At 35.3% G+C, this 25574-nt stretch overlaps 1 protein-coding gene across 1 annotated transcript in view; it reads right to left on the minus strand.

Annotated features, from left to right (window-relative positions):
- LOC115889082 (inactive dipeptidyl peptidase 10) overlaps nt 1–25574 on the minus strand; it is a 259451-nt gene that overhangs the window by 92181 nt on the left and 141696 nt on the right. The window contains exons 6-8 of the mRNA XM_030908996.1: nt 24553–24680; nt 20471–20682; nt 2978–3248 (exon numbers count right to left, since the gene is read on the minus strand). Of these exons, the coding sequence (XP_030764856.1) occupies nt 2978–3248; nt 20471–20682; nt 24553–24680 (611 nt within the window). The remainder of the gene's footprint in view (nt 1–2977; nt 3249–20470; nt 20683–24552; nt 24681–25574) is intronic.

Consider the following 25574-nt stretch of genomic DNA (forward strand, 5'->3'; position numbering starts at 1 on the left):
AATATAGCAGTATAAATCGGAGGGTCTGAATTATAAATATAGAACATTTCCATAAATATATAATTGAGATGGAATCCTCTTACTTGAAAGGTTTCAAGGTATAAATAGAATTTAGGATAAAATGTGTATATATTTAGAATACTGATACATCATTGCATTATTCTGCGCTAAACGAACCTATTTTTAAGAGAACTAAGAGAATAAAATCATTCCTATACAGGGTGAGTCTTAAACAAGTGCAAATATTTTTAGGGCTGGTAAATCTCGATAAAGCAACGTTTTTTCTTTACCGTTTTTAAAATAAGTTCAAAATTTAGGAGTTATTTTACTTTAAAAATAAAAAAAATATATATTTTTTTTTTAAATTTTAAGGACTAAAAGATATTTCTCTCCATCTCCATTGACAAAGTACTTCTTATAATTCGAACAAAAATAAACGAAATCTAACCTACATCATGCGACTTGAGCCAGCTAGCGTACTCGAAATACTGACAAACCCTTCAATATTTGCATGTTTGTGGAGGTGTGCTGGTTCGCCGGTGCGCACATTAGGTCGGACCAGCACGACCAGGCATAAATATTGCCGGTCATATTTGTCCCTAACCGACACGACCTGTTTTGACGGTCGTGGCTTGTGGCGGTACGTGCTAGTACTGGTCTAGTGTGCTGTACTCTATTAAATAACACGGTCACCTTCACCGGTAGATTTTACTGGTCTGGTCCGTGCCGGTCCGTGCAGGTATAGTGTGCGCGATCTTTTACACCGCTGCGCTGTTGAAATCCGTATTAACCGAGCGACGCCGTACTATTCGAGGATCAAGCGTAATATATTGGGTAATTACGAGGAATACGGAGAATCCGAGAATTCCCGAAACAACATAAACTGACTTTAGTTGTTTTTTTGTTTGTCAAAATTATTGTTAAAATATTTTAACTTTTTTTTATTTTTTATAAGTATCGGAATTTATTATTAACTTCTTTTTTTTCTTAGTCGGCAGAGGCTTCATTTCCTTGCACCATGTCCTCCAGCGTCAGTTTTTCAAACCCATCCCGCCTGGCTATGTGGCCAAAAAACCTAGCAATGTTTTCTGCGACAATAGTGCGGAGCCTTTTTTATTCTAATCTGTTGGAGGATTGATATATTAGTTCTTCTCTCAGTCCAAGAGACCCTTAGCATTCGACGCCAATAATACATCTCGAATGCATCTATATTTTCTTCTTATCCGATTGCTTGATGGCTTCTGACGAGTCTTATTTTGGTGTTAAGTGTGGCACGATGACTTTTCCATATCTTTGTGAACTTCGTCATAGTCATAGCTTGCTTAGCTAGTGCGGATCTTCTTTTAATCTCTTCACCACATCCACTCTCATTCGTGATGAGAGCGCCAAGATATGTGTACGTGTTTACCGTTTTGTTGTTATTGATCTTCCTTGTATTTGATCTGTTTTGGTTTTGGTTTTGTCTGTCTACTAACATTATCTTGATCTTCTATCTTGGAGTTGTTGCATTTCGTTTTCATCACCATCAATCAGTGTAGTGTCATCAGCGTACCGCAGGTTGTTAATTTTGACACCGTTGATCGTTATTATTCCTTCCCATTTATCTAAGGCACGCCTCATTATCTATTCAGAGCATAGGGCTTAGTATACGTCTTTGTCTAACATCTCTGCTAACACTAGAAGGCTCGGTGAGAACGTCTTCTACTCTGACCTGGTCATTGTGGTTCCACAGTTTGTGCGAACGTCTTAGTATACTCGATGTAACAGAAGCTTTTTCTATGATCTGCCTGATATTAAATATTTGTTCCTGTCTGTTCCGGTGGTATTGTGGTAGGATATAGGGTTTGAGGCATTCTGCTAGTATCTGCTAACTGTATTGTTAACTAATACATATTAAAAAAATGTATAAAAAGACAAAATTTAAAACATCCAGATTATCAAAAAAAAAGTTTATGGACTTCCAAATACTTAACTTAAAGTCTTAAATTTCTTATTATTCGCTTAAATGCTGAACCTTCTGACGAATACTTTTTTTTATAGAAGAATACTTATTAACGAAATAATTGATTTTGGTTTGGTTTGGTAAGTATATTAACGTTTTACTTAGTTACCATGGCAACGGAATTACCAAGGAATTATCAAGTCAACCAAATTTCGCTGGTCCGTCTGATCGAGAAAAAACAGCGTCAGCGATGGCTATGAAATGAACATCGATGACATTTCCCATATAAATTTACACATAAAATGACAGCGATCTTCATTTCATAGCCATCGCTGACGCCGTTTTTATTCGATCATACGGTATCTTGTCAAATAAAATAAAATAGGCGTGGTCAAAAATAAACCAAATAGTATCGTATGATCGAGAAAAAACGGCGTCAAAGGCGGCTGGGGAATGACTATCGATGCTATTTTTGACGAGATAGAACTCTAGACGTCAGTTACTGAGAACTGACATAAAATTTGTCAAAAATTAATACCTTATATAGAAAAACCAGAAAAGAATAGAAAGTTTCCAGATACACATATCTATTTCCAGATATTATGGTTACACAATACACACGTTGAATTTGACAGGTTAGTTTGGTTTGGGTTGAGTTTAATCATATATTTTCCTACTTTTATGCCTAGGTGTAAAATTGTTTTACTTTTATGCCTAGGCGTTAAAATGACTTTTTAATATTGTCAATCGTGTCGGAAAAAATAACACTTTTGTGACGTTTGAAGAAAATACGATTATGATTTTGAGCCTAACTGTGTTGTGAAATTTTGTAAAAAACAAATTTTTCAAACAATACAGATAATACAGGTAAACTAAGTAAAAAACTAAGTGCGAAACTGCGATAAATCTGCACAACTCTGAAAACTGCGGTACTCTTAATTTCACCCCTGTCCCTGAATATAGCTCCATTTAGAGCAGATCTTTTTGCACTGAATATTTAGTCTATTCCAGTAATTGAGACTGAACTATACTTACGAGTTAGCTATCACTGGTGGCGGTATAACTTTCTTCGTCTTAATGTTTCCGATATCAGCTAAGTCGGCGATAGTTAGACTAACCGCTGGATTTCTCGTGCCCGGTTTTGGATATCTTAATGACCTGATGTCCGGATAGAGTCGGCCTTCGCTTATTGACCCGTACCAAGGAAACCGCAGCTCCTCCACGAGGGTATCGTTGAATGTAGCGAAAACGACTAGGAGACCGTCGCTGGACATCCATATCGCCGAGTTGGATCCGAGAATTTCTTCTGCAAATAAAATAATTAAGATGTACTGTATATCTTCAATCCCTTTTGTAGCTACGGGGCATCTGCATACGGGGGGAAACGAAATTCTCTGTTAGCCAGCAATTCATGGACAGGCCATAAATATTTTAAATAATATTACTTACTTAAACAAATTTCGAAAACATCTAATCGGTTTTATTTATTCAGCATTTTTCCACGTAAATGAGACATAAACTTAAAAAAATAAGGAGAAAACTAATAAAAAATTAATAAATCACGAACTTGGAAATGAAAAGGCAAAGCCTGGGCCCGAATTCTGGAACTTCGACATAAAAACGTTACGCTTTCAAAGCGGTAAGCGAAAGTATTCGATTAGCGGAACGCCAAGCAGTCGATGTTGGTATTCTAGTTGCCGTGCGAATCGTTTTCTGGATAAGCGTTGAGCACATATTGGTATCATCGCAATAATTTATCAGGTATCTAATAACACAAGTATACACGGTTTTGAACCTGAGCAACTAAAAGCAATTTCTAAGATAATTTTTAGAGCTGAATCCAAATCAGCAGTCCATTTTTAAGATTGGTTCTAGTTTTCGAAATATTCAATAAATTCATTATTTTGCTATTTTTGACCGTTAACGGTCATTTATTGAATTAAACGATATAAATCAGAAATTAACAGAGGTTGAACTGAGTCTTTTTATACTGCTTGGGATCTGTTTTACGGATTAGGGTCCAACAGTAATCGCTCATCATGCCTTCGTCCCAAAATTCTAGGTATCGCCTATCGATTTTCGCTATATCTTGGTGTAGCCGCTCTCCTTGCTCGTCGCTTGTGTCACCCAAGTTTTGTTGAAAAAAATCAAGATGTGAATGCAGAAAATGTTTCTTGAGAGACATTCGAGCTCCAATCTTGTGGTAACTTTGCAACAAATTGTCGATTACTTGCTTGTAATCCGGTGATTTATGATTACCGAGAAAGTTGTGAACAACACTGTGAAACGATGCCCATGCTGCTGCCTCATCAAGCGTTAAACATTTTGTAAACATTGCGTCAGCCATTAGTTTTCGAATATCAGGTCCGACAAATATTCCTTCTTTGATTTTTGCGTATGACAGTTTTGGAAACAACTTGGTTAAGTACTGGAAAGCCGGTCCTTCGCGATTGAACGCTTTGTCAAAGTTCTTAATAAGTTTAATGTGAAGAGGTGGCAGTAAAACGTCCTGTGGGTTTACAAGTGGTACAGAGGACACATTTTGTGGTCCTGGCTCATAGTGGGTACGACTCGGCCACACCTTTCTCACATAATGATGATCGTTATGCTTTGATCGACTTTGCAACGTTCTCTCTGCATTTTCACACGTTCCGCAGCACAATCATAATACAAATCCAAATGATGTTTAATGCAACGTCTTCAACTGACCGTGCGTCAACTACCTTGGCCGTTATAAGAGCGCAGTGCTACTGCCATGCGCGAACTTGAAAACAAGAGTCATTCTTGACAAACGGATTGAAGATCTGAGCTCAGGGCATCAAATAACGTTAAGAATCGTTCTCATCTGCTCGGGTCCAAAAGTTGACCCGAATTTGTAAACTTGTGTAATTTGCTACTAGTCAAATGTGGATGGCAATGTTACGTGAATCTCATAACTTATTGTTGAGTTATGTCAACCTATTTTTCTATGGATATGCCATTATTCTATTATACGAGGAAAACGTTGAAGGCGCTTCTCAGCATTTTCGATGTTTTGAACAATATTTATAGCTGCCAAATCGTAAATAATCGATTACTTATTGAGGAATTTATAGAAGAAGAAGTCGTTTTCTCTAAAAAGCTAGAGAACGCAGAAAATCACCTTTTTTTCAATTTTTACTGACAGTTCGACAAGCAAAACGATCCTTTAAGGTAGCCGTTTTTGAAAAGTTAAGTGTGCGCTAAGCGAAAATTAACGTCACATATGCTGAGCGTCCAAAAGCGCTTAGCGTTTTCTAAGTTACAGAATTCGGGCTCTGACAATATCAGAGCCAAATTAACAACAATTGTTCTGAAAAAAAATATTTTCACTGTATATTTTTAGGGAGATTCTTTATTGTGACCACAATATATCATGAATTGCCCTTGTCCACCATGGACCACTAGCTATATGGTTGATTTGTCGCTAATATAGCTGCTTTAAACCATTATAGAGACCCTCCAAAGGATTTTAGGGTAAGCTGATTCAAATTCTTGTAAATAAAATGTGATATTGAATTTGACAATGACAAAAATCACATTTTTGCTGGTATTTTAATTGTAGCTTTCCCTGGGACGTATTATAAAATTTTAATAATTTAGGGGTGGATTTTTGCCGAGATTTTTGCGTATAGCATTTAAATGCCTATTCGAAATAACACCAAATTCTAGACGAAAGTACAACTTTAACGGTGGCAGAAAGCCAACCAAACAACGGCAAAGAATAAACTGTCAAAATTACAACGACAAGCATGCTTAGCGGTGACTGGTGCCTTTCATTCTACGCCGTCAAAAGCTATGGAACCCCTACACGACTTACCTCCTCTTCAAATTATTTTGGAGAGGGAGGCGAGATGGGCTACATATAGGTTTCTAAATATGGCACGAGAGAGCCAAGGAACAATCATGTTCATACAAAACCGACTAGTAGACGAACTACAATCGGATGAGATTCTGGGAATGGTCTCGGATCTCACACCACCAATCCAACTCTTGACGCGCACCTACAACGTCCTGTTTCCGAATAGGGACGAATGGGATAAGCCGAGAAACGGCTTATTATTTGCGGAAATATGTTGGTACACGGACGGATCCAAAAACGATAAAGGATCTGGCGCAGGAATCTACTGCAGCAGTCCAAAGACTGAGATCTACCAGAGTCTTGGAAAACACACCACTATTTTCCAAGCTGAGCTATATGCGATTGAAACCTGTGTTCAACTGCTGGTAGAACAGCAATACACCGGGAAAACAATAAGCATATTTTCGGATAGTCAAGCCGCGTTGAAAGCACTTGAGGCAACGAAAAGTACGTCCAGGACGATTCTTCATTGTAAGAAACTACTCAATATATTAGGAGATGGAAACAAAGTGTCGCTAATATGGATACCGGGACATGTCGGCTAGAGGGAAATGAACGTGCTGATTCCCTCGCCAAAACTGGTGCAAGCTCGCCATTCGTGGGCCCAGAACCGACACTTAGCGTACCAAAAAATCTCGCAAGAGATAGGCTCTGTGAATGGGTTAGGGGTGTAACGCTTCGGGACTGGTATGACAGTCCCGGAATGGTTATGCCAAAACAATCCTAGCAAGGCCATCCAAACGTAGAACAAATGAACTCCTAAAGGCTAGTAGGAACGGAGCGCGTACGCTTACTGCAGTATACACGGGCCACTGCCGGCTGAGATCACACCTACAGAGGATGGGACTGGTGGAAGACGCCGAATGCCGACTCTGTATGGAAGATGACGAAACAATGAAGCACGTTATGTGTACCTGCCCCGCTGGGGGTAGGACCAGGTTTGAGGTGTATGGCTAACCCACGCTAGACTTATCAGACCTAGAAGACATATCACCCTCGGACATAACGGCCTATGTTAAAAGGCTGGGTCTTAAGGGCGAACTTTAATGCTCTTTTTCTATTAAAGAGCTTGTAGAAACTGAGCCACAATAGGCCCTCGCGGCCTCAGTGGAGGGTCCCACCTGGAACTCACTCTTAGTAAAAATACAATTCAACTTTAACGCGTCTTCAAAAAAGTCTAATAAAACTTTTGCATAAAATTTGTATGGGGTGCAAGGGGTATTGAAGCGATACATATAGCCTAGCTTACCCAAAAGTCAACCTCACCTTCACGTGGTGCACCCTGTTTAAACAAATGAGGCTCTGACGACCGAGTATAGGCGGTATATCATTATACAACCCTCAGACCTACCACCTTTCTGGGGAAGAGGAGTAGTAAACTACTCCTAGCCGGCCGAGAACGTAGCACAAGGGAAATATCGTCGCAGTCCTCACTGTGCCATAGCCATCTCGTGCTACAGTTGCAGCCAAACTGTGCGGCAGCGTAACCGTCACAGTTTAACCTTTTTACGCAGCTTACACTCATCAAAGATGGAACATTCGAGTAGGACAAAATCATCGTCTGGAGGTAAAATACCCCCTGAATTGGATCTCCGGGTGGGGGTGCCTACTCGAGCGTATCATCGGAGAACTAAACATCGTCAATGTTTCACGTTTGCGGCGTGGAACGTCCGCACTCTACTGGATAGGACAAACTCCAATCGACCAGAGAGAAGAACAGCACTGGTCTCACAGGAACTCCACCGACTAAATATAGATGTTGCCGCTCTTAGCGAAACTCGCTTTGCGGATGAAGGTAGTCTCACTGAGGAGAATTCCACCTTCTTTTGGAAGGGTCACCCGGCAACACACAGGAGAATTCATGGAGTAGGCATTGCAATCAAAAACGAAATTGCCACCAAATTAACAGAGGGACCTATTGGTGTCTCCGAACGTCTTATGACCCTAAGGTACCCCATATCAGACAAAACTTACGTCAACAACATAAGTGCCTACGCTCCTACCCTAGACGCTAAAATTGAGGATAAGGATAAATTTTCCCAAGCTCTGCAAAATATACTCCAACTAATTCCGAAGCACGAACGAATCATTTTGCTAGGTGACTTTAATGCCCGTGTCGGCAAACGTTATAGGCATTAGTTATAAAGTTATCGGCAAACAACAAATATGGCCTGACGTATTGGGAAAACATGGAATAGGAAAAGTAAATACCAATGGTGAACGCTTATTAACAACATGCACAGAGTATAATCTTTGCATCACCAATACGTGGTTCATGCTGAAGGACAAATTTAAAGGTACCTGGAAACATCCGTGATCAGGCCATTGGCACCAATTGGACCACGTAATCGTTCGAAGGACGCACCTAAAAGATGCCAGTCTCACAAAAGACAGAGTAGATGCCGAATGCGGCACTGATCACCGACTTTTAATCTCAAAAATGAAAAACCAGTTAAAACCCAAACATCCACACTGTAAAAGGCAAGCTACATGACCAGATTGAACGTACGGGGTCTAGAGAACAGTGATATCGCAGATGCCTTCCGGGAAGCCATCAAAGAATCACTTCCACCGATAACTTCAATCTCAACCGTGGATGCTGAACATGGCTGGACACAACTAAGAGATGCGATTCACAAAACCAGCGAAGCAGTACTGGGAAAATCCAACAAAAAGAAACAACAAGACTGGTTTAACGAAAATCAACCGCATATACAGGCTTTGTTGGAACAAAAGCATAGAGCACATCAAGCCGTCACTGCAAATCCACACAATCCAAGACTAGCAGACAACTTTAAGGCAGCCAACAACACGCTCCGAAGAAACCTGCGCCAACTAAAGGATAACTGGTGGTCGCAAAAAGCTAGTCAGATTCAGGAGTATGCCACGCATCACGACTATCGTAAATTCTTCGAGGCTGTAAAAGAAATATAAGGTCCAACTAAGAAGGCAAGATGCCCAATTATGGCACAAAATGGCGAACTTGTAAAAGAGGAATAGCAAATCAGATACCGCTGGAAAGAGCATTACAGCCATATCCTTAACCAAGAAAATAACCCCAATATGGAAGCACTCAACATAATACCTCAGTATAACAGCCTCGATGTATTAGACATTCCAATAACAGAACAGGAAATAAAGGACTCCATAAAACAGCTTAAAAACAACAAATCAGCTGGCTGTGACGCGATTCCGACGGAAATCTATAAGTGTGCAAGTAAAGAACTTATTGGTCATCTTAAGGCTCTCATATGGGAAAGCGGAGAGGTACCTCAGGACTTTTGCAACGCGAATATAGTGAAGATATTTAAGAACAAAGGAAGTGCATCAGATTGCGGAAACTACCGAGGAATTTCACTATGAGGAAAAATTCTTGCAAAAATTATGTCAAACCGCCTTCACCCACATATAGAAAAAATCCTCCCAGAATCGCAAACGGGTTTTCGCACCAACCGCGGTACCGTCGATTCCATATTCTCCATCCGGCAACTACAGAAACAAGTAAAAGAGCAGCAGTCTAAACTTTACGTTGCATTCATAGATCTAGCAAAAGCCTTCGACTCTGTGAACAGAGATGTACTTTGGGCAATTATGAATAAGTTCGGAGTACCCATCAAATTTCTTACAGTGTGTAAATGCTTCCATAACAACAAATCAAGAGTGTCATATCATGGATCACTAAGGGATCCCTTCCTAACAAACACAGGCGTTAGGCAGGGATGTGTCTTAGCGCCTCTCCTATTCAATATATTCATGGCAGCGCGCTCCATTATAGTGGACAGCAAATTGCAGGAGAGAGGTTTGGGCATTAGATACAGACACGATGGCGGTCTGTTCAACATAAAAAGACTCAGGGCAAAAACACGTACAAAATTCATCACAGAACTTCAATACGCTGATGACTGTGCTCTAGTTGCAAATACGTTACAGCAATTGCAAGAAATGTTGAACACATATACATGGGCATACGAGGCCTTGGGACTTAAGCTGAACATCGATAAAACTAAAATTATATGCACCCCCCCGGAAGATCACAACAATGCTATAAAAATCGGAGATGAACTGTTGGAATATGTAGCGGAATTTAATTACATCGGCAGTTTGATTTCGAAAAGGCCAATATCGAATCTGAAATTCAGCACAGGATTAGCAGCGCTTCAAGAGCATTCTGGAAATTAAAAGACAGGGTTTTCTACAATCATGACTTGAGCACAAAAACGAAACTTGCGGTGTACCGAGCGATAAGAATTCCCACCATGTTATATGGAAGCGAAACCTGGGTGCCGTACCGCCGACACATGAACGCATTAAACAAGTTGCAGCAGAGACATCTTAGACAACTCTTAAGAATGAAATGGTTCCATCACGTCTCAAACGTATCGGTTCTTGAAAAAGCTAACTGCGAGAGTATTGAAGTCATGATTACAAAGTCCCGCTGAAGATGGGTTGGTCACGTTTGCAGAATGCAAGAAAACCGCATACCAAAATCTCTGCTTTACGGTGAGCTTGTAGACGGTAAGAGGAGGCCGGGTGGATAACTCAAAAGTTTCAAGGATATTTTCCACGAAAACTTAAAGGGAATTAACAAGCAGAATGAGTGGGAAGAGGCAGCTCACAATAGAACGGAATGGAGAAGAATTGTAAAGTCAGTTAAGAGCGACAACAAAAAAGTAAAGAGGCAACAATGCAATGAGATTTTTGAATGTCTGGAGTGCGGTAGACAGATAACATCACGTATCGGGCTTTTCAGTCACAGAAAAGCTCATGAAAGAAAACGCCTTGCGTAACCATCTTCTGATGCGTGTCAAATACTCGTCAGCGAGTAATGGCGGTATGTATATGTATGTATGTATAAAATTATCAGGGGAGATAATATTTGACCTTTTTGAAAATTGCCACGGGATTTCCTATGTCCCGTGTTCCGATGCATCACTCGGTATAAACATCACAAAATAAATTTCACATTATCATTGTTATTTTTTTTTGTTCTACAAGATTATGCTTCAAGATAGATATTAAAAACTTTTCGCCGTTCAGCTGCCATCATCAACTTTCTTTTTTAAATCCGGTCCTGCATTTCTCATTACGATTTTCAAAAGCCTCAGGGTCCCAAAACCAATGAATGTGAAAAATTGGTATTAATGGCATTTCACGTGTTAAAGAGAGACAGAGAACAGATTTTCAGTAAGATAGTTGGAAATCGTTAACCACATTTAATAGATGAAGAAGCTTACAATTGGGGGTTGGAACCTTTGGTGTTACAACAGCAAAATAAAACACCAATTCACCACAATACACAAAAAAACTTTTACTTCTGCACTGAACGCGCGTTTTTCTAACCATATTAGCATCACCAGCAGATGATTAATCTAAACACAGTTTTAACCAACAAAAAACTGTGTAGTTTTCATCATTTGCTGGTGATTCATGGTTAACAAAACGCGCGTCCAGTGTAAGAAACAAATTGTAATAAACCTAACAATTGTAAAAAATATTGCTGCATTTTGCATCTAAAATGATACTAGGCATCATTGTGTAGCTTTTATCTCTATTATTTGTTGAACTCCAAAAGAATTAAACATGCTTGATTTTATACGAAAATAGAGAACAAGTGTGGTGGCAATTCTCAAAATTTGTGTCAGAGAATTTTCAAATTGTATTGAAATTTAAATGAAAACCAATTAATATAAAAAAAATATTTGTTGACACAATTTACTGTTACTAGGTAGGTACCAGGATCTATTTTTCATCTGGTCGGGCCCTAGGACCCAAGCAAAAATTCGGGCCCTCTTTTCCAATAAAACTCAAAAATTCAAGAAATTATGAATATTTTACAACCTTTAACGGTACAACCCCCCCAGACCACCGGGCCCAAAGTCCTGGCCCAAAGTCCTGGCCTTATGGGCCTTATGGTAAAATAGGCCCTGCTAGACACTATTGAAACTGAGCTGGGGAATAACTTAACTAATACAACAATTATTATCATATGTTTATAAAAATCTAAGAACAATGTAGTTTTTGATTTTTATAAGTTTTTTGAGTGTGCGCATTGACTATTAACTATCAATTGAGTTATTGGAATTGAAAAGAAAAAAATATATACACTCAGATGCAAAAAAACGCAACGGAGAAATGTTTGGTCAAATTTAGTGTGTTATATGTTTGTTATTTTTAGCTCTATTTTAATATTTTTTTTAGCAAGAACTTTAATTCGTAAACTCAGTTTTTTTATAAACTTAAGTATTTGGCATATTATACAGGGTTAATCGAGGTGTTGTTTTTTTTACCGTAACTTTAAAACACCCTATGCAATAATTTCGTCTGTAAATTTTGCTAAAATATAATTTACGGTCAGAACCATGTCCCCTGAGCATTTTGTTTATTATTCATACCAATACATGCTTGGGTAAATTTTTAAGAGCGAAATTAACTGATTACGATCAATTTGCAATTTTTTCCAATTATCATTACTTTTTGATGTATTTTTTTAATATAACGAGATGGTTTTGGCGACCATTGTCTGGTAACGTCATATTACGCTGCATTGGATACTTTATACTAAATTAAAACAACAAATACAAAAGTTAAAGACTAACGATACAGTCCTAGTTTTAATAAATATTAACAACGATAACAGAACTAATGATATTAAAGAAAATATCTGTAATACTCAAGTATACAAACAGAAAAAAAATGTAAACAATACCCTAATACTTTGTATTGTCTCCCTTGGCTGCTATAACTGCCTGTATACGTCCGTTCATATTGCCATTGAGACTACATATTTCATATTGCGTTATGTTTACCTATTTTTCTTTAAGGACCAAGCGAAGTTCATTTGAAGCTGGTACCGCTTTGCGACCTCTAACCCTCCCACCAAGCATTTTTCAAACGTCGAACATGATGGGCAGTTCATAGTAGTATTTAGTCCACAATAATAAAAAAAACCGCCTTGTTATATTAAACAAGATCTTCATAAAGAAATGATAATTGTAAAAATTTGCTAATTGTTGGTGGCAAGTTCATTTCGCTCTTAAAAATTAATTAAGTCATGTATTGACATGATTCATAAAACAAAATGCTCAGGGGACAAGGTTCTAACAGTCAAATCTTATTTTAAGAAAATTTACGAACAAAATTATTGCACAGGGTGTTTTAAAGTTAAGGTAAAATCAACCCCTCGATTAACCCCGCATAATATGCCAAATATTAAAGTTCATAAAAACAAGTTTACGATTTAAAGTTGGTATGATTACATATATACAGCTTACTAAAAATTCATGAAAATAGGGCTAGAAATAACAAAAATATAATTCTTTAAATTTGACCAAAATTTTTTCCGTTGCGTTTTTTTACATCTGAGATTTACTTACATATATCGTTATAAAATTGTGTATAAAGCCAAAACTTATCTGCCCTTTAGAATCGGGCACCGTTTAATCCAAGTCTAGAAATCTCGACAAACAAGTGAGCTAATCTAAAACCAGATTCCGATAGAGACCGACGTCTATTAGGAAAACGAACGGGGGCTCTATATTCCCAGTTTGATTTATTGGCGGACCACTTTTGCTTCGTCGACTTGAGATGGCTTGGATTACGTTACTGTTTGCGATAGGTTCCACCTATGTTAGGGATAGAATTGATCTAGGAAATGGAATACAATTACTTGTGTGTTACTTTTAACTAATTAATTTCTAATTAAAAATGGGAATAGTAACAAAAGGTAATAAGTAAAAATATAAATCTAATGTAACATTATATGTTTATACAATATTCTTGTTCAGTTTGTTATCAGTTAAAAAAGAAAATAATTTGTACAGAAAGAAAACAATAACACAGAGTTACTGATGTCGAGTGATATATGTATATTTCTATCTAGAATGTACATACATCCGTTGGTAGACGGTAACTTGAAGAAAATACTGGGTAGCCTAATAAAAAAAATCCCTGTCCCTGCTTTGGTTTTGGAAGCATCAGTATACGACGTTAAGGTGCGTCCACAACGGCTGCGCCGATTCGCGCCGCGCCGCGCAAAACTTTTTTTTAACATGTACTTTTGAAGTGTATTTTTTTAGCGCGCACAGAAGTATATGTTAAAAAAACGACTTGCGCGGCGCGGAGTGGAACGGCGGCGGCGCAGCCGGTATGAACGCACCTTTGTATTATAGTCTTTTACATGATGAGCAAATGTTTCTCCCTTCCAATCTTTTTTATTGTTCAATACTACAGTGAGGTGTTCCTCAAAGTTGGACATTCTTGGTATGTGAGGTTAGGAAATTTTCTTTTTGATGGTGTTCCAAGCCACTGACCTGAAAATTTTCTCCCAGTACTACTTCCGTCAATGACCACTCTAATATACAGGGTGTCCCAGTATTCCGTGGACATAGAACTACTACGTTGGGATCGAAATAAGTTCATTAGATAGAATTTACTCTATACGGTTAGAGGGCATAAAACTTAAAAAAAATTAACAAATTTTTTAAGATACCTTTTAAGATACCGTTTTGAATGAGATTTGGGCTACCTATGTTTTGCTAAGCGCTTTAACATTCAATTTAAAAAAAAAACAAGAAAAGATGCGGGAAAGGTGACAATTATCCTCACCCCTACATGGAATTCTAGTATAAAATATATTCCAACTTCACCGACGACCGATTTTTTCTTGTAAAATGGCCCTTCTAGTATTTACTACATTTTTTCTCTCTTGTAAAAAACGCCATAGCGCATACTTTTTGAAGAAAAAAATATTTTTCTAAATCTGATTTAAATATTTCTTGTCATATGAAGCTACGTAAGCATATAAAATCTATTATGCTCTAATAATCTAATTAGCAAAAATATGGATTATGTGTTAGTATCACAAATAATATTTGACAATAAGCTTCATAAATTTTAAATTAGTTAAATTTCGTGTTTATTTTTGATTAATTCTTCTAACGGACAAACAAAGCACTTTTGTATATGGGTAAATTATGGCTAACTAACTTATTATACAGGGTGTCCCAGAAATGAGTGCAGATATTTTAAGGGGTGGTAGATCTGATCAAGATAAACATATTTTCTCTTTACCATTTTTAAAATAAATTGAAAATAACCGAGTTATTTAACTTTGAAAATTTAAAAAAATAATCGCAACATTTTGAGAACCGCCGGCAGATATCGCCAACTATATCCAATAACCCGGATCAAGCCCAGATTTCAATTAATTCAACGCACTGTGTTGCCATAGGGACAAGAAAGTATATGTTAAAAGTAAGTAATAAAATCACAACACTTGAGGAGTTGGCAGAGATGCATTACATTTTTAAGATTGTGATATTATTACATAAAATAAATTAAAAGTTAAATGTTTAATAATGTGTTAAAAAATGTGTTAAAAAAGTTAAATTAAAAAACTTACCCAAGATTAAAAAAGATACTTATGACAGGTCGATGTAACTGTGACAGTTCCATTTTTCGATATACACTTAACTAAAATACACTTCACCGTGCTGTTTTACATGTACATGCTATTATAATAACTACTAAAATAACAGTCCTCATTTTTAACACATTATTTTCATATAGGCCTCATCACAATTTGAACCACTGATTTACAAAACACCTTGAAAAGCACACATTACTTTGAATACCTTTCTGAATGAATAAATGTTGAGAATTATTGTCTCTTACTGCCACTTTCCGAACTACTTTCAATCTAAGAAAATACATGTTTCACTCAACAATTTTAAATACGTATTTTGTTTTTTCCCTATTTTTCCTATGTGTTTCAACAATTCCATCGACAGCCCAAACGTCGCGTCGGCCAAGAGAGCCGCGCATCACTGGTAACTACTCCTTTATCGCGCCGCCGTGTCGAGCTTGCGTCATGCGAGGTTGCCGTAGTTTCAACAATTTCAAATTCAAGACACTCGAAGCAATCAAATTCTTGTTAAATTTTAAAAATAAAACAGAAAATCATGAAAGGAAACAAACAACACAAATGAATTGGTTATTGATAAGGTCACAAAAATGACATTTCTAAAATATTTATCGTAATTCAGAATTCAATACATCGAAAACAGCCCGACGAATAATCAATTCATTTTTGTTTTGTTTATTTCCTTTCATGTTCCTCTGTTTTATTTTTAAAATTTAATACGAATTTGATTGCTTCGAATGTCTTGAATTTGAAATTGTTGTAACTACGGCAACGTTGCTTAACATCGTCGTCTGACGCAAGTCCGCCACGACGGCGCGGCGACCGGCGATTCAAAGGACCAGGGACCAGTTCACACGCGGCAGTTCTTGGCTGACGGTTAGGCTGTCGATGGAATTGTCGAAATACATCGAAAAAATAGCGAAAAAACAAAATACGTTGTCAATAATTGTTGAGTGAAACATGTATTTTCTTAGATTGAAAGTAGTTCGTAAAGTGGCGATAAGAGACAATAATTCTCAACATTTATTCATTCAGTAAGGTATTCAAAGTAATGTGCGCTTTTCAAGGTGTTTTGTAAAACAGTGGTTCAAATAAAACAGAGAAACATGAAAGAAAACAAACAAAACAAAAATGAATCGATTATTCGTTGGGCTGTTTTCTAAATTTCTTGAATTGAATTCTAAATTACGATAAACATTTTAGGAATTTCTTTTTGTGACCTGATTGTGAATAATATGAATCATTTTATTAAATTTATTCCAAAATAAAGTTATTTGCAGCATAACAAAGATTTTCGTAAACGTCATAAACGTAATGTTTTAGTTAATTTTCGGTGGTTTTTGTTAAGTTTTCATTGAAAGGGTAAGTACTAAAAATAATTAATGTGTTTTTTTTCTATAATTATTAATAATGAGCACTGATGAGTAGAAATTTGTCTATGAATTTATAAATATTGAACTATGTTCCGCCGAACTATGTAGAATGTGGATAACATAGAAGGTTGCAACACTGCAAGGTTTAGATACACCGTAGGGAAATCTTAGGTGAATAAACAAGTGGCACTAAAAAGTTTTTTCAAATTTCCCGGAAAATGTCAAGAAAAATTTTAAATTTTCAACATTTTTTTTTCGCAAAAAAAACCTCATAGGCGTGTTTCTGGGGTTGAACTATACTACCAGTTAAAATATTTGCACTTATTTCTGGGACACCCTGTATAGGGTCGCTTTTATGAATAGATACGGTGGATTATTAGGTAAAATATAGGGTTAGGGAGATTTTTAAATGTCTATTAGCGAATAATAAATTTATGTGTACAGGGTCGTTCATAAAGTCGTGGCACATCAAAGTTTTATTTTTTTAAATAGAACCCTGATATATAGAACCTGTATATTTTTGCATATTTCAATTCCTCCTTTAATTCTAAGCAAAAATCAAAATACACACAAGGTACATCAAACCAACCGTTTCCGAGTTATTGACTTTTGAACATATCATGCACTTAAACAATTTAATTTACTTAATTTCGATATATTCAGTTTCATTTAACGATGCTATTCTGCCGAAACTGTGATACTTAATAATATTTGACATTAGTTCTCAACCGAGTATATCAAGTCTGGAAATTACAAAATTATTGTTTAACATTTCAATTCTTTAATTTTGGTACATTATTGTGTATTACAATTATTGCTTAAAATTGAAGGGAGAATTTAAATATACAATAAGATACAGTGAGCTCGACAGGAAGTTTCGTTTAAAAAAATATGAATGTGCCACAAATTTATGACCGACCCAGTATACTTAAATTAACTAGTAGCTAATAGGCATTTAAAAACTCATTACAACAGTATTACAGTTTCGGCAGAATGGCATCATTAAATGAAACTGAACATATCGAAATTGATTAAATCAAATTGTTTAAGTGATATGTTAAAAAGTCAATAACTCGGAAATGGTTGGTTTGAGGTACATTGTGTATATTCCGATTTTTGCTTAGAATTGAAGAATTGAAATATGCATACTATTTAAAAAATGAAACTTTGATGTGCCACGAATTTATGGCCGACCCAGTATACATAAATTTATTACTCGCTAATAGATATTTAATTATCCTATATGACTTTTGTACTCAACTTTTTGCGGCACCTCCTATATTTTACCTAATAAACCGATTTTCGATACATAAAAACCGTTTCCATACGGGGAATAAAGCGACCCTATATAGTAATTACGGACATATCGCTGAATGGGCATACATAGTTATAAGAGTAATAAAATTCAACACAAAATGGTTGTGTCTTCGTCTAATTATACCGTCTAGTACCCCCTTCTATATTTTATCAATAATCGACCGTTTCCATACATAAACGCGAGGCTGTATGTATTTTTAATATTATGGAGTGGAGCAGAAAAATAGTTCTATTAAAATTTATGTAGGGTTTTGAAAATGGAATATCGGTTTTTAAAATATCTTAAATTTCTTTATTTTTTTTGTGTCAACTGTGTTCAGTGAACTTACTTTGGTTCCAAAAATACGCAGTAGTTCTATGTCCATGGAATAGTGGGACGACCTGTATAAAATTCCAAGAGACCACAGCTCAATAATTCAACAGGATAGTTTACAGGACAAAAACAGGACATTTTTCATTACATTTTTTACAAGCATATCTTTTAAATATGAAGCACATGCACTCTGCAAATGCATTTTGATACATTCATTCACATTTGTAGTAAACTATTAAATAAAATTGCATTCAGTCTCTAAATGTGTTTTAGGTCTATAACAATTCTACATTATTTGGTAAACTTTGATTGAACAATTCCAAACACCAATAATGATTACAGTTTCATAAATGGCAAGCCCATCGACGCGCGACGCAGAGAAATTTGTTTCGACCAATTGAGTATTATCGTAACGACGAAATTCTACGTGACATGTATTTCTGTAGCTTAAATGAAAACTTCACAGGCATTCTGATGACTCTATTAAGTGTACCGTATAATAATAATAATAACCTCTATTTCAAATCATGTACATAGAAACATAACATGAAATGATGTCAGCAAAACCCGATACAAAAGAAAATACGTATAAAAAGTTTAAATTATACCACTTGCTAACACAACTTAATACAAAATGAAATACACAATCACCACCTAGTTACCACAGTGTTACCACTTAAAAATTTGTTTATATTATAAGGTTAAGCATAAAATTTCCTAAAAAATATATCTTAGCGTATTTTTTTTCAATTCAATAATAGGCCCTTTGCGGGTATTTTTTTATTGTCTTAAAATAATCATTTAGACCCAAAAAGCACCCCTGCAAAATATTTTTAAAATTATCTGGTGTATTAACGCCGTAATAAATGGTTAAAATTCAAATTGATGAGAAGCCCGCTAAAACATCGGCTTTAACCTCGCTTACGATAGTGACGTCACGAGGTATTATTTTGTTGGCTGTACTTAAACTGCCGTTAAACGGCAGCTTACTAAAATGCCGTTAATAGGTATGAGGTCGTTGATGTGACGCACTTGACGGCTTTATGAAATATAGGAATTTTATAAGGATTAACCAACGCTATCCACCCCACCAAATAACCAACTTAACCAACACAACTAACCTGGACACTGATAAAAAAAAATTAAAAACAAATATAAATTAGTAAAAACCAACCAACCCCACCAAATAACCAACTACCCCATGAATTAACACCCTCCAAATAACCACGCTAACCAACCCGCCAAATAAATAAACCAATCAAACAAAAAAGAATGAAACCAATGCAATAAGATAACGCTATAAGCAAAAAAAAATAAAAAAAAGTCTTGGTCGGCGTGAGATTTGAACCCCGGATCATTCGCTCACGAAGCGATAGCCTTAGCCACGGAGCCACATGTGCTCTTGCAAAATGCTTATGGCTAGGCATTACTTTCCGCCGACATGAACGACGTCACAATATCTATTAACGGCATTTTAGTACGCTACCGTTTAACGGCTGTTTAAGTACATCGTATTTTGTTTCGACATTCTATTCAGTTACGATTTTCGGCGAGGTTTTTTTTACTAATTTTCGAATGCACAATGATTTATCGATACTGTATGGTACCAGGTTGCAAAAGCACGATACTTTCCACTCCTGGAAAAACATTTAACATTAGACTATCGAAGAGAAACAGCGAAAAATCTGGCTCTAGAAAATAAGACGCCAGCCTTAAGTTCTCCAAAAATCTATATCTACCTTTGTGAAAACCATTTAATGTAAGTATTTATTTAAGTTTGAAAAGCATAGTTAAATTACAAATTTATTTTTGAGCTAGTTGAGAAATACAAATATAAAACAATAGGAAAATAAGGAATAAGTGCTGAACTAACCTCACTTTTATTTTTATGGAGTTTATAAATAGTACTTTTTTGGAAAATGGAAAACTTTGAATGTTCACCGACACCTTTTAAAAGGGAGTTAAATTCCTGCCTTCCGGGGATAATTTTTTCTCGGTTATTATAGGTTCATTTTAACCCATAAATTACATAGGTTAGTTTTTTTGGATCACCCTATTGGACATAGTATATAAAATTTTACCAAAAACTAATTTTATTTTTTATTTTTTTTTAACTAATTTCATTTAATTTGATGTCAAAAATATTATTTTCAACCAAAACAAAAATTTATTAAACCCTCTTATAAAAAATTGCTTCTGGATACTTTATACAACAATATCTTACCTTCATACAACCAATCTGGCACACCATGGCTCACCACACCCGGTATTGCCGTATGCGTTATCCTGTACCCCGTGTGAGAATTCGGTGTTTTTCTGTAGTAAATGTCATAATCCTGCACCATTATTAAACTGTGGCCTCTTGGTGCCCATTGTGCCAATAGAAGATAAGGATGGTCTTCGTTTTCAGGCAGAGGCCGCAACTGAAAATCGTTCCTGGAAGACAAAAGAATCAAATTAAAAAAATAGAGCTTAAGATGTCACTCTCAATGTGAAGGTAAATAACAAAAATGTTAGTTATGAATAATAATGTTAAATATAAATTTTAAGTTTATACGATAGATAAATAATACCATGTACTTAAACAGCCGTTAAACGGTAGCCTACTAAAATGCCGTTAATATATATTGTGGCGTCATACATGTCGGAGAAAGTAATGCCTAGCTGTAAGCATTTTGCAGGAGCACCCGTGGCTCCGTGGCTGAGGCTATCGCTTCGTGAGCGAATGGTCCGTGGTTCAAATCTCACGCCGACCAAGACTTTTTTATATATTTCTTTGCTTATAGCGTGATCTCATTGCATTCATTGGTTTTACTCTTTTTGGTTGGATTGGTTTAGTTATTTGGCGGGTTGGTTAACGTGGTTATTTGGAGGGTGTTAATTCATTGGTTAGTTGGTTATTTGGTGGGGTTGGTTTGTTTTTACTAATTTATATTTGTTTTTCATATTTTTTTTCAGTGTCGAGGTTAGTTGCGATCACCTACAGAGGACGGGACTGGTGGAAGACGCCGAATGCCGACTCTGTATGGAAGATGACGAAACAATGAAGCACGTTATGTGTACCTGCCCCGCTGGGAGCAGGACCAGGTTTGAGATGTTTGGCAAACCTATGCTAGACCTATCAGACCAAGGAGACATATCGCCCTCAGACATAACGGCCCCTATTAGGAGGCTGGGTCTTGAGGGTGAACTTTGACGCTCTTGTAAATTAGAGCGTGTAGAAACTGAGCCACAATAGGCCCTCGCGGCTTCAGTGGAGGGTCCCCATGGGACCCACTCTTAGTCAATACAAATAGTTGCGTTGGTTAAGTTGGTTATTTGGTGGGGTGGATAGCGTTGGTTAGTCCTTATAAAATTCCTATATTTCATAAAGCCGTCAAGTGCGTCACATCAACGACGCCATACCTATTAACGGCATTTTAGTAAGCTACCGTTTAACGGCAGTTTAAGTACAGCCTAAATAATAATATAGAATTAGACGTCTTTGTCACCACAGAATTCAATGAAAGTTACGCATAAATATAAAACAATTTTGGTTCTAGAACTTTATTAGCATAAAAACTAATCAACATTTTCTTTCTGGTTTTTATTTAAATAATACCGCAGAAGTTTTTTTTAAAAAAAACAAGCATTTTTATTTTCTTTTTTTATCATCTAACTCCATTCTTCTTCGCTGAATGGACCCATTTAAAAACCATTTCTGGTTTCCTCGTTTTAAAATGAAACCCATCTATTACAATTACGTCGTAATTCATCTCTTCTTTTAAGAGAAATGATATATTAATTTCTTTTTTAATTCCAGTTTCTCTGCGGTTTGTTTTTAAAGTCCGTGCGGAGAAGTTAAGTTCTTCAGTGAGAGAGTTTCTTTTTTCTTGGTTAATTTAAGGTAATCACAGAAATTAATTAAAGTTGATTTTTGAAACTCTGGAGTTTGTTTAAACTACATTTTCTAAAAATCACAATGTCGCTGAAGGCATTTACAATTAACGTCAAAGGTTACTAAATTATGTTATTACTAATTGCTAGCATATACAGGGTGTCCCAGGCTGAGCGTACATTAGAAGTTTCTAGAGAACATCATTGTTCTACAAAGAAATCTATCGATACCGGAAGTTGACGGCAACTTTTTTATTTTAAATGTATGCCCCCACTTTTTATTACATACTTAAAATCTCTTTAAAATTCTGTGAATATTGACAAACCTGTATACTTAACATTAACCGTTAAAATATTTAAAATTTTTGGACTAATAAAACTGACTGTCAAAAAAAATTGTATAGCCCAAAAGTTAAATTTAGTAATTACCACCACTGTGTCATAAAGAGGAAACGTGGCTATCTATTTCAAAAATTAAATTGTTTAAATGTCATATAATAATGGCGGTATGTAGCTCTCATGGAATTGAGCGATTAAAAAATTATCTTAAATATTTTTTTTCGAATGGAGACCCATTTTTTATTTCACTAAAAGGGTTTTTAGTTCGTTACTTTTTGACTATACATGTTACTATACCTAAAATAAATCGTTTTGAAGTTATTTTAGATTTAGTTTTAAAACGCATGTTTTTCTTGATTTTATCTAGCTTCCTTTGACATTAAGTGATTTTTTTGACAGGCAGTTTTTTTCGACCAAAAATGTTAAATATTTTTTTTCAAAAACGGTTAATGTTAGGCATAGAGTGTTTGATATCAAGAAAATCATAAAATTCTACAGAGGATTTAAGTATGCAATAAAAAATGGGGCACTCGTTTAAAATAAGAAAGTTTTTGTCAACGTCCGGTATTTCCGGAAGAGCCGCCATATTGAAAATAATTTTAATCAATAGATCTCGTTGTAAAACAATGATGTTCCAATCAATGGCTTGTATCGATCTAAATATTGTAGTTTTCTAGAAAGTTCTAATGCACGCTCAGGCTGGGACACTTTGTATATGTATATAACTGAGCCGATAAATGTATGAACAATGAACATCTTATTTTAATCATATCTTTTAAATTTATCAGTATTGATTTCAATATACAATGATGAGCCTAAAAGTATGTAAAATAATAAGGGTTAAAACATCTTTAAATCCGCATTGGAGTATATTTTAGAGTTCCGTGCCTCAAATGAAAAAACGGAACCCTTATAGGATCACTTTGTTGCCTGTTCGTCTGTCGGTCCGTCTGTCTACCAAGACCCTTTATTTTGGGAAACCCTAGAGGTATCGAGTTGAAATTAAAATCATATACTCAGGTCTTCAGTCCCTTAAAGTTGTGACATCAAACTTCTAAGTTAACGTAGAAAAAAGTTCAGCCGTTTATGCTGCAAAAAGAGTATCTTTCGACACTCTCATGGGAATAAGAGTATATAGGTATTTTTCCTTGACCTAGAAATATGAAATTTGGCAATTAATATCATCCTAATGTTCTTATACTACAAGTACAGCGTAAAGTCAGAAAACTATGCATGTTTAATTAAATGATAAAATGTAGACAGTATGTCCTCGGATACAAGAGAAAATACTTTTTTATTATTGACATTTTAAGAAAAATGCATTCTTAATAAAAATTTCTTGGTCTATAATTTTAATTTAATTTTTCCCTAAAAATCAAAACGCTTTTTTATAGTAATATAATTTCGTTCATTCTATGATATATTTTTATTGGTAGAATTTTAATTACCGGTTGTATTTTTTGTTACTTTAAAATGTTTAAGAAGCACAAAATTTATTTAGTTTAATGCTACGAAAAGTGTGATAATAGATAGTTATCGGAAAATGTGATATTTTAACAACAGCAAAAAATATAACTTTATTCAAAATTAATCAAAAACATTTACAAAGAATGAAATCTAAATTATATTGATATAAATATGTCACAGAAACGCCTTTTGGTTTTTTGGATTTCAAAAATTCAACCATATTTTTTTATTTTTTTTCTAACATGGTACGGAAATTTAAAAAATCTGATATTTAATTAAGAATATATAATAAAAATTCTCAAAATGTCAATAATAAAAAAAGTTTTTTTCTTATAAAGATCTGAGGACATGCTGTAGTCTTTATTTAAAGACTATTTATAATATGTGCCTACAAATTTGTACGGAACCCTCGGTGTGCGAGTCCTTTTAACTTTATTCCTATTTTTATCAGATAAGTATTAATATATTAATACAAAATATCTGACAAAATTTCAGACATATAATTTGATATTAAATGCCTGAAAACTTTAAGATGTCATTCAACATCTAACAAACAAATAGTAAATTGTCTTAACTCCTTCAGTATAGATCCATAGTGTTAGGAATGCTTGTATGTAATCTTACCCTGTCTGAATGTCGTAAATTGTATACTGGGCCAAATACGAATGCCGAAATAGTTTCTGTACATTCTGCGCCAAGAGGAGATACCTTTGGTCTGGAGATAACTGATATCGGTTGGGATTCAATCGCATCTGAAATCAGAAATCGCATTACATATAGATCTTTGGTTACAAGTTTACAAGTAGCTGTTTAATTAGAGTAAGCTGAATGTAACCTAAGAGAGTATTTTCATAATTTAAGTATTTCAAATAAGACCATAGGCTTCGTAAAGAAACCTATTTATTATTTTTTTGTTATAAACATTTCTTTAATGTATGAAAATAAATCTATTTTTTTTAAACACTGTTTTGAGTTTATACTATTGTTTTTTTTTACCAAATGTAAGCTATTAGATATAGAGATGATATTTAAACATAATACTTGCACTACATAATACAACATAAAACTATAAGAAATGGCGATTGTAACTTAAGATATGTTATTTTAGTTTTAAGTATACGGTTGTATCAGTAACATTTTTACTAAAAGGTTGTGAGTGATACACTATTGGAAATATCAAGTATCGCTGTTGAATTCTTTCTCTCAGATGTACGAATGACGCAAGAAGAAAAATCTCTTGTTCTCATTTTTAACTACGTCAGTGTTTTCTTTTTTGTGTGCAAAGTATTGCATTGATACGGAGATAGGTACATTTGATTAATTACTTTTTAATATACACTCAGATGCAAAAAAACGCAACGGAGAACATTTTGATCAAATATAAAGTGTTATATTTTTGATATTTTTAGCCCTATTTTCATGAATTTTTTGGAAAATTGCATATAATTATATCAACTTTAATTTTCATCATCAGTATTTGGTATATTATATAGGGTTAATAGAGGGGTGTGTTTTATCCTAACTTTAAAACAGCCTGTGCAATAATTTCGTGTAAATTTTTCTAAAATACAATTTTACGGTCAGAACCATGACTCCTGAGTATTTTGTTTTTTGCCAATACATGCTTTGATTAATTTTTAGACAGA

Source organism: Sitophilus oryzae, unplaced genomic scaffold (assembly GCF_002938485.1).
Source record: "Sitophilus oryzae breed Bouriz unplaced genomic scaffold, Soryzae_2.0 scaffold_810_pilon_pilon, whole genome shotgun sequence".
NCBI lineage: Eukaryota > Metazoa > Arthropoda > Insecta > Coleoptera > Curculionidae > Sitophilus > Sitophilus oryzae.